General features: G+C 42.5%; 1 protein-coding gene across 2 annotated transcripts; it reads left to right on the forward strand.

Moving 5' to 3' along the window:
- The first annotated feature begins 1,875 nt into the window (after positions 1-1,875).
- Positions 1,876-10,264, forward strand: LOC115155746 (macrophage receptor MARCO). Of its 2 annotated transcripts, none has more exons than XM_029702662.1 (14): positions 1,876-2,136; positions 3,429-3,530; positions 3,691-3,981; positions 4,159-4,185; positions 4,306-4,359; positions 6,184-6,264; positions 6,473-6,517; positions 7,784-7,861; positions 8,307-8,351; positions 8,521-8,610; positions 8,811-8,828; positions 9,009-9,074; positions 9,436-9,600; positions 9,791-10,264. In XM_029702662.1, exons 1-14 carry the CDS (start codon positions 2,019-2,021, stop codon positions 9,919-9,921), a joined length of 1,311 nt encoding a protein of 436 aa, XP_029558522.1. In that variant the 5' UTR covers positions 1,876-2,018; the 3' UTR covers positions 9,922-10,264. The 2 variants fall into 2 exon arrangements, with proteins under 2 accessions (XP_029558522.1, XP_029558521.1); XM_029702661.1 differs by having other exon boundaries at positions 1,879-2,136; positions 8,811-8,855.
- The last annotated feature ends 248 nt before the right edge of the window (positions 10,265-10,512 follow it).

Below are 10,512 nucleotides of genomic sequence, written 5' to 3' on the forward strand. Positions count from 1 at the left end.
CATATGTTTGGGTATTTCATGTGTCTTAATGGTTATATTCCAAAGTACAGCAACCCTAGATTTGTGTAGGGACTATATCTTGTGGAATTATGAAATAGTATGAGTACATTCATCAAAATAATGTTTTTAATGAAAATATGTCAATCATTATTTGAATATATTGGTAACTGTTGGCAATTCACAAATTATTATTTTGATTCCCATTATTATATTAATTAAGGGATAATGCCCGAGATGCCGATGTTTGGAGGATATATTGGCACTGTTTGCCAGCCCTCGACTTCGTCTCAGGCCTGACACCTGTACCAATATATCCTTCAAACACTGGCTTCTGAGGGCATTATTCCTTAATTAATATAATAATGGGAATCAAAATAATAATATGTGAATTGCAAACAGTACAAGGGAAAAATGTAGCTGTAGCCTTCCTTTCGAATTGTGTCGCTGCAAAACTAATTTAGTCGATATTCAAGTTGATTTTGACAGTTATGGGACATTGCAACACAATATATGCTAGTAGTCAGCCTGAAGTAAACACTTCTAAAGGTAAGCTATTGGCTCTATAAAATTCTTTGTCACCAAAGCCCCATATACAACCCACCACTGCGACCTGTATGCTCTCGTTGGCTGGCCTTCACTTCATAATCGTCGCCAAACACATTGGCTCCAGGTCATCTACAAGACCCTGCTAGGTAAAGTCCCCCCTTATCTCCGCTCACTGGTCACCATAGCAGCACCCACCTGCAGCACGCGCTCCAGCAGGTATATCTCTCTGGTCACCCCTAAAGCCAACTCCTCCTTTGGTCGTCTCTCCTTCCAGTTCTCAGCTGCCAATGACTGGAACGAACTACAAAAATCTCTAAAACTGGAAACACTTATCTCCCTCACTAGCTTTAAGCACCAGTTGTCAGAGCAGCTCACAGATCTCTGCACCTGTACATAGCCCATCTTTAATTGAGCCCAAACTACTACCTTTTCCCCTACTGTATTTATTTATTTTATTTATTTTGCTCCTTTGCACCATATTATTTATATTTTAACTTTTAACTTTCTTCAAACTACAAATCTACCATTCCAGTGTTTTTCTTGCCATACTTTATTTACTTTGCCACCATGGCATTTTTTTGCCTTTACCTCCCTTATCTCACATCATTTGCTCACATTGTATATAGTCTTGTTTTTTTCTACTGCATCATTGATTGTATGTTGTTTTACTCCATGTGTAACTCTGTGTTTTTGTATGTTGTCGAACTGCTTTGCTTTATCTTGGCCAGGTCGCAATTGTAAATGAGAACTTGTTCTCAACTTGCCTACCTGGTTAAATAAAGGTGAAATAAATAAATAAATAAAGGCAGGGAAGTGTTGTTTTCATTCCTTAGATTGCCTTCTGTCCAATGACCACAAGGTGGCAGGATGCAATCAAAAATCAGATGAGCCTGTTCAGTGCTGTCCTCTCGTTGGGATTTCACATCTAAGAGAGAGGGATAGAGAAGGAGAGAGAGGAGGGGATAGAGAGAGACAACAAAACAGTTGAAGGAAGAAAGGAGAAAGAAGGAGTAAGAGCATAGATGGAGAGAGAAGGCAACAGGGGGTAACAGTAACCTATATAACCTTTGACCCACTGAGATCCCCACCAGAGAGAGAGAGAGAGAGAGAGTTGTAATGTTGTTTTCGTTGCTTGTAAGTTTCAATGAAAGATAATGTTTTTGTATACTTTTGGTATACTTCTCAAGAAACAGTACTTCCTGTGAAAGGCAATGGAACTGACATTCTTAGCAGGAGATGTAGAATTTAGTGTCAGGATCATCCAAACGGATATACCCCATGCTACTTCCCTTTTTCAACAGATTGCTGTTAACACTGTCAATATAGCTCATTTTTGCAACCTCAGCCCCAAATCAGATGACTTTCGCTATGTGTCAAATGGGTGGGTTTTTATGTTTTTTACGTAATGATGCGTTGTTATAAGATGGTCTTGATGAGGATCTCAGGGGTGTTGTCTGTCACTTTGGAGTAACATGGAGACATCAGTAGAAAGAGGAGAGGATCACATCAGCTCGTTCTACCAGAGTAACCCACTGCTTGACTTGGACATGAAACTGAGCAGGACAGACATGTACACCTTCCAGAGCAGCGGTAAGCATGGGTGGACCTGGGGGTCACAGGGGCAACATTTTTACTTGTAAGTTCTTCTTGCGCCAAGGCCTGGTGATTCAACAGTAGTGAGCTATTTGTGTGATTTTTCTTATATTCCACCCCTGGTGCTAGGGCTCTATGTGGCCTTTCTTATTTCAAAGTATGTTCTTTACCCAATTCACCTTGAATTGGTGCAAAGTGTGATCCGCTGTAGCTCAGTTGGTAGAGCATGGCGCTTTGGATAAAACTGTCTGGATGTATTATATTATTACATTATAAAGTGGCTTGGATGATCTTCAATGCAGTGAATGGTAATTTATTGTAACTACATTCAAACTCTTCAGGGAGACAATCCTTGTGAGGACATAACTGGGAGGGATAAGATTGCTATGGTACACACAATCTGAAAGTGGTGGTGGAGACTGAAACAGAAGTAGAAGTACTGCCTGTGCACTGCAAAAAAGAACCATTCTAGCCAAAGAGCTTTCGCCATGTGCAGAGACCGCAGACAGCACCGAATTGTAACTTTATATTCGCTGGCCAGACGCACCTGCTGTGGCAACCTACAGTAGATGAGTGCTATTAACCAAGCTCAACATCCTGACTTTCTACACTGAGGCAGAAATAGAGAAATGGCCAGAAGAGTGCAGCCATGTCTGTGGGTTTGTTGAGATCATTTCTCCATATTCCAAGGGATGCATTTATCTGAATTCTAAATCCCTACCTGTAATCCCCACCCCTTGACAGAACATGAATTGGATAGGTTTAAGCAATATGATTGCTTGTATGCTTTTGTGTAGCAGTTTCAATGAAAGATAATGTTTTTGTATACTTTTGGTATACTTCTCGAGAAACAGTACTTCCTGTGAAAGGCAATGGAACTGACATTCTTAGCAGGAGATGTAGAATTTAGTGTCAGGATCATCCAAACGGATATACCCCATGCTACTTTCCTTTTTCAACAGATTGCTGTTAACACTGTCAATATAGCTCATTTTTGCAACCTCAGCCCCAAATCAGATGACTTTCGCTATGTGTCAAATGCGTGGGTTTTTATGTTTTTTACGTAATGATGCGTTGTTATAAGATGGTCTTGATGAGGATCTCAGGGGTGTTGTCTGTCACTTTGGAGTAACATGGAGACATCAGTAGAAAGAGGAGAGGATCACATCAGCTCGTTCTACCAGAGTAACCCACTGCTTGACTTGGACAAGTGCGTAGCGGAGTAGGTGGTAGGGGCCCATTTGGAATGTAGCATAAATGTTGTTTGTGTTCATGTCAACATGTTTCAGATCTGAAACCAGCCAAGGCCAGAGGAGCACAGCGATGTCTGAATGTTATTGTCGTTTACCTCATCCTTCTGACTGCACTGAATGCCTTCCTCCTTTACAAAGGTACATCAACCATTGGTTGGTTTTATGTCCAAAATGGTTCAAGCACGTTTGTCTAATGTAAAGGAGAAACCAGATTTTCCATTATATCTTGAACTGCGTCAACACACGACTTCCTGTATTAGTGACAGTATTTGTCTGTCTCTGTGCACCTCTCCCCCAGTCTTTTCGAAGGAGTCTTGTTGTTTCTCCTCCTCTGGCTCCAGGACAACGGCGCTGACCGGCATCCACATCCCCTTGGGGACGGACCAGGAGGAGGACCTACATACCCTGGCCAGAAACACCAGCCTGGAGTCCAACTCTCTCAGAGGAGACCTGGGGAGGTTACAGACCCAGGTCAGCAGCCTATGTGGGGAGGATGGACAGCTGGGCCAGCTGAGGACAGACCTGGGCGTGATAAATGCCAGCACCACTCTCCTTCAGGACACAGTGAATGCACTCAGATTCCTCAAAGGTAGTTACTGTAAGAAATGGCAGGATGTCCAGGTTGATAGATCTTACATTTTACAGAAAATATGGTTACACATGGACATAGGTATGCACACATATTTTGTCATTATGCTTTGCAAAGTACAAATTACAACACAAGAGTGTATCTGGTGTAATAATGCAGGTTATTTTTGCATTGCAGCTCCACCAGGCCCACAAGGACCTATTGGTAAGTCCCCTCATCCTTAGTGCAAAATCAACAACCACAGAAGAGAGTAAGAGAGGTATCAATGCCCCTTACACCACAAGCTTGTATTTCCCATGTAATTTGATGCTATGGTTTCCCTAGGTCCACGTGGTGTGAGCGGGGCAACTGGTGCGAGGGGGGAGAAGGGAGACACAGGCGAGTCCACCTAAAGCTTTACATTGCTCCATTGTAGTGGCATCACTGTGTCACTGCAACAGCCAATGTTAGCTCAGCACCAATCTAACTCTACCACACATTGGAGGGTTGTAGGAGAGGAAATATGTAGCATTAGCATTTAGCTTCTCGTCTGTCCAGTAATGATGAACTGATGACCTGTCATCTCCAATCAGGATCAGAGAAAGTGGAGGATGAATTATCTTCCTGCCTCTCCGTTTCATAATAACCCACTGCTTAGTCAATGCATTTACCCCTGTATGAAGTCTCAATCAGGGATGGACTTTCACACAAGCTAACATATTATCATTAGAGTCTGAGTCAAGTGTTTTCCAATAGGTCGTCCTACCAAAATGCCATCCTTCATCACACTATAGAGTGGATGCTAACTACACCCGTTTCGTAAGCAGGCAGACAGTTTCAGTCAGATAACATGGATAAGTGCCTTTTTTTGAGGCAATGATTGTATTTTTCACTATAACATAATTCATCAAAGAAAAATTAAGAATCCATCAAACTCAATATCAATTATGTTTCATACAGACCTTTCTCTGTCAAGTGATATGTGGCTGTTCTATGTAAAGCTAATTTGATGTAATTCACTCAGTAACATTTAATGTTTGCTTTTCTATATAAGTAGATAGTGAAAGGGTTACTGTGTTCCACATGAGACGGTAGATAGTGAAAGGGTTTTTGTGTTCCACGTGGGACAGTAGATAGTGAAAGGGTTACTGTGTTCCACGTGAGACAGTAGATAGTGAAAGGGTTTCTGTGTTCCACGTGAGACAGTAGATAGTGAGAGGGTAACTGTGTTCCAGGTGAGACAGTAGATAGTGAGATGGTTACTGTGTGTTCCAGGTGAGACAGTAGATAGTGAGAGGGTTACTGTGTGTTCCAGGTGAGACAGTAGATAGTGAGAGGGTTACTGTGTTCCAGATGAGACAGTAGATAGTGAGAGGGTTACTGTGTTCCAGGTGAGACAGTAGATAGTGAGAGGGTTACTGTGTGTTCTAGGTGAGACAGTAGATAGTGAGAGGGTTACTGTGTTCCAGGTGAGAGAGTAGATAGTGAGAGGGTTACTGTGTGTTCCAGGCGAGACAGTAGATAGTGAGAGGGTTACTGTGTGTTCCAGGTGAGACAGTAGATAGTGAGAGGGTTACTGTGTATTCCAGGTGAGAGACAGATGTTAGTGAGAGGGTTTCTGTGTGTTCCAGGTGAGAGACAGAAGTTAGTGAGAGGGTTACTGTGTGTTTTAGGTGAGACAGTAAATAGTGAGAGGGTTACTGTGTATTCCAGGTGAGAGACAGAAGTTAGTGAGAGGGTTACTGTGTGTTCCACGTGAGACAGAAGTTAGTGAGAGGGTTACTGTGTGTTCCAGGTGAGACAGTAGATAGTGAGAGGGTTACTGTATTCCAGGTGAGACAGTAGATAGTGAGAGGATTACTGTGTGTACCAGGTGAGAGTAGATAGTGAAAGGGTTACTGTGTGTTCCAGGTGAGACAGTAGATAGTGAGAGGGTTACTGTGTATTCCAGGTGAGACAGTAGATAGTGAGAGGGTTACTGTGTATTCCAGGTGAGACAGTAGATAGTGAGAGGGTTACTGTGTTCCAGGCGAGACAGTAGATAGTGAGAGGGTTACTGTGTGTTCCAGGTGAGAGAATAGATAGTGAGAGGGTTACTGTGTATTCCAGGTGAGACAGTAGATAGTGAGAGGGTTACTGTGTTCCAGGTGAGACAGTAGATAGTGAGAGGGTAACTGTGTTCCAGGTGAGACAGTAGATAGTGAGAGGGTTACTGTGTTCCAGGTGAGACAGGACAAAAAGGAGACCCTGGAGTTGATGGCCAGACTGGAGCCAAGGGAAAACCAGGGGAACCAGGACCCAAAGGTGATTCACCTTACTCCTACTGATAACCTCAATCTAAACCCCAATAGGAAATGTGACATTATTACTGGTCTTTTATGTCATAACAATGCATTTAGTAGTCTGTGGTTCTTAATGCTCATGTCCACTGGCTCACACAGAGTACACTTGTGGTTATACCACTATTGATCTCCATTCAGTACCTCAACTCTATAACATGTCAATGTTTCAGGTGAAGATGGTGCCACTGGACCACAAGGACCAGCTGGTGCACCCGGTAAATCCATTATTACTAACATGGTATAGAACTCAAGCAGTAGAGTTGTGGAGAACATGGTGGATAAGTTGACTGTTTACCACGACAATTACCCATGCATCAACACTAACTTTACAGCTCCCTAGTGGACATCCTGGGAATATTTCACCATAGTTTGGTTGAAGTACTGTGGTATTAGTGAGCTCTTTTAGTCTAAGAGACATTCGGAGGCTAGATTCATTATTGACAGTTTCACAGGGGCCGGGTCTGCAGGTGGAGTTGTCTAATTGTGTCAGGAATACTGAATATTCCCCCCTTTTCCTTCTGACTCCGCCTCTCTCCCCCGCTCTCACCCCATCCGTCACAGACTAAATGTGTGTCGTGCACTTGATGTCCCACAGCCCAATCCAAATAAATATGCCCTTGATTCATATTTGATTGCATTTTTTATAGCTGAAAACCTAGCCCTGACTCTTCAAAAGCTTTCGAGGGGTGACATTAATGCATTTGAAAAAGTGTAGGTTAGATGGTTAAAGCTGCTGCTGCCCAGGCAGATACTATTATTTCTCTCCAGGAAAGAAAATGTATATTTGAACTTAATCCCCCTCACTGTTAATAGTCTTAACAGCCTGGTGAGCACAAGGCTCGATTCCCTTCCTCCCTTGAATAGGTAGTAGATTGACTCCTGACAATAGACTCAAACTCCACTTTTGGGGTTAACAGTCATAAGTATAAATATTCCCCACTAAATGTATCTTTTATATTATCCTATATTATGAGTTATCATAAATATAAAGTCATCATGACTTCCTCAAATTAACTTGTGACCTTTTCATGCAGTAGTTCCATTTCCATTTCAGCCTTAGTTTCTGTTCCTGTTGTCACATTAATACGGAAACCATATCAGCAGATCATTATTGTGAAATCTGTCCATTTTATGTCATCTGAATTGAAATTAGAAGTGCTGAGTGAATGCATTCTGGAAATAAAGGTAGTTTGGAGTTCTGCTTGCTTCAGTTCAAATACAGTACATTGTTCTTAGCATAGCCACTTCACGACAAGTAGCCACTGCTATGGTGCCGGAGAAAATGTATATGATGTTAATGTTTTAATGTGCATGTATTTGATTATCTTTAGTGGATAGTCTGTGTGTGTGTGTGTGTGTGTGTGTGTGTGTGTGTGTGTGTGTGTGTGTGTGTGTGTGTGTGTGTGTGTGTGTGTGTGTGTGTGTGTGTGTGTGTGTGTGTGTGTGTGTGTATACAGTAACTCTGACTATGTGTCATACAGACAGTTTAGCCACTAACTGTTCAGGACCCCCTGGGCTGCCAGGACCACAGGGACCAAAGGGGGATATGGGACACATTGGTGAGTCTGCATAGGCTTAAAGGGATACTTTGGGATTTGGGCAATGAGGCCCTTTATCTACTTCCCCAGAGTCAGATGAACTTGTGGATACCATTTTTATGTCTCTGTGTCCAGTATGAAGTAAGTTGTGGTAGTTGCGTGAGCCAATGCTAACTAGTGCAATGACTGGAAGTCTATCACAATGGCTGGAAGTCCTATGCTAGCATGCTAGCAGATACCCATAGATGTTCTGTCATTGTGCAAATGCTAGTTATCATTGGCTCGTAAAACTACCTCTAACTTCCTTCGTACTGTACACAGAGATATACTTCTCTGTGCATATTTGCATATTTGAATGGCTTACTTGTAAACAACCAATTTTTTTACTATTCAACAACAAGCTGAACCTGGTCTACTCTTTACTCTTGTTGCCACCTCTAACCTTTACCTTCCAACCTCTTCACAGGTTTACCAGGGATATCAGGCCAGAATGGAACTAAAGGGGACACTGGTAAATAACTGTTGATGTTTAACTGTTTCATGAGGCCAAGCATGAGGTTGCCTTTACATGTTAGTGTGTGTGACTGTGTGCAAATTTTTTCAGATTTTTGCATTTTCATCTTTACTGTAGCCTCCACATTGTAGAGCGAGTGTGACATAGTGTGCTGTGAATCTTCCAGGTGTCCAGGGGCGTGATGGAGTAAAAGGGGCCCGTGGTCTGAAGGGTGACACAGGGCCGACAGGAGAACCTGGACCCATAGGACCTGAAGGTGAATTTCACCCTGTCTCTGAGCTATAGAAGCCTCGTAATCACGTCCTTCATATGACTGATTACAAGAATGACAGGTTATGTAGATTGTCTACATTTTCCCATCTTTATTATATTATCCTAACGTTAGTTATTTTAATCATGTGAAGTGTCATGTATGACTTTTTGTACAAATTTGTGGCTCTTGTTCTTCTTCCGCAGGACCAAGAGGACCTGCTGGTGTTAATGGAACAAGAGGACCTGCTGGTGTGTGTGTCTGTGTGTGTGTGTGTGTGTGCGTGCATGCGTGATTGCGTGTGAGTGTGTTTAATTTGTGTGTTTGTGCGTTCGTGCGGGATTGCGTGTGAGTGTGTGTGTGTGTGTGTGTGTGTGTTTAATTTTAACTTCTGCATGTCCTAGGTATTCCAGGGTTGCAGGGAAGTCCTGGAAGCCAAGGTCCACGTGGAGAAAAGGGTGAAAGTACAGGTGGACCTATGGAGCCTCACACACACACACACACACACACACACACACACACACACACACACACACACACACACACACACTGTGAGGACCTATGGAGCCTCACAGACACACACACACACACACACACACACACACACACACACACACACACACACACACACACACACACACACACACACACATATGTGCTGGTGTGCATTTGTTTACATAAATATAAACTGTATGTAAAAATGCTATGTATTAATTTAACTGAATATTAATGTGAATAATCATTGGACTATGGACCTGGAATACAGTACTGTTCATTTTCAATAATTTGCGTGTATAAGGCATATTTAAATGTCTCTCTCTTTTGTGACAGCGAATGTGCGCATTGTTGGTGGGGGTACTCGTGGGAGAGTGGAGGTGATGTGGTTGAGGCAGTGGGGTACGGTGTGTGACGACAGCTTCGACACATTGGATGGGACGGTGCTCTGCAAGATGCTGGGGTACCAAAGAGCCTCTACAGTCTTCACGGCAAGCCCCGGTGAGTCCATCCTCTACTTTATCACTTCCATAGATCCTCCATTTGGTTTTGTCTGTTTGTTCCTACTGAGGATGTATAGAGATCCTTCCTGGTTGAGTTTTGTTTTTCTCTATATATATTCATGAATTTGTCATTGTTCATTGTTGAATCTCCTGGACTTGGCCTGTGGATTATGTTGTGATTCTTTTAGGAGTGGGTAAGATCTGGTTTGATGACCTGCGCTGCACAGGCACAGAGTCCAGTGTGTTTGACTGCCCCCACAACGGCATGGGCATCAACAATTGTCAACACAATGAGGACGCTGGGGTGCAGTGTGTGTGAGTGTGTCCTGGATCCAAAGGAGAGACTCCTGGACTCCATCGAAAAGACTGGAGGAGAGATGCATAGAGAGATACACACACACACACACACACGTAGAAATATTAATGTGTCAAAGACTGTAGTTAATAGTATTGAGACTTGTTGCATCTACTTTGTCTCATCTTATTAAAACATTAATAACTTATAGGCATTTCAATAAACATGGCATTTAACTAACATGAAGCTAACTTATAACTACCTGTAATAATGTACCCTGGATGAAAGTTTATACAGAGAAAACTGAATTGCATTTTGTAAACCAGTTTCACCAGTTTGAAGTAAAACAGTGAAAAATCAGACAAAATGAGTCAGATGCAGTTTGTTTAAATGTTGTGAAATGCTGTGTGACATCTACTTTCACCTCTTTATCCCACTTGATCCCAGTCCTCCACCCACTCACCATCACCCTCTTACACATACACACACAAACACACCAAGACATCATTCTGCTTAGGCCAGCATGGTTAAAAGTCAGTCTGAAGGACAAGCACCTCCTTCCTGACAGACATACAGAATTGGGGTCAACACTTCTATATGACACAGCCAGTCAGT

The sequence above is a fragment of the Salmo trutta genome, chromosome 20, assembly GCF_901001165.1.
Source record: "Salmo trutta chromosome 20, fSalTru1.1, whole genome shotgun sequence".
Lineage (NCBI taxonomy): Eukaryota > Metazoa > Chordata > Actinopteri > Salmoniformes > Salmonidae > Salmo > Salmo trutta.

Excerpts from the sequence above, each read along its gene's own strand:
- LOC115155746 (XM_029702661.1), top strand. The coding sequence starts at position 2,019 with ATGGAGACATCAGTAGAAAGAGGAGAGGATCACATCAGCTCGTTCTAC. Across the intron at positions 3,982-4,158 it reads TGCACTCAGATTCCTCAAAG|CTCCACCAGGCCCACAAGGA; the intron begins GTAGTTACTGTA and ends TTTGCATTGCAG. Across the intron at positions 6,518-7,783 it reads AGGACCAGCTGGTGCACCCG|ACAGTTTAGCCACTAACTGT; the intron begins GTAAATCCATTA and ends TGTGTCATACAG.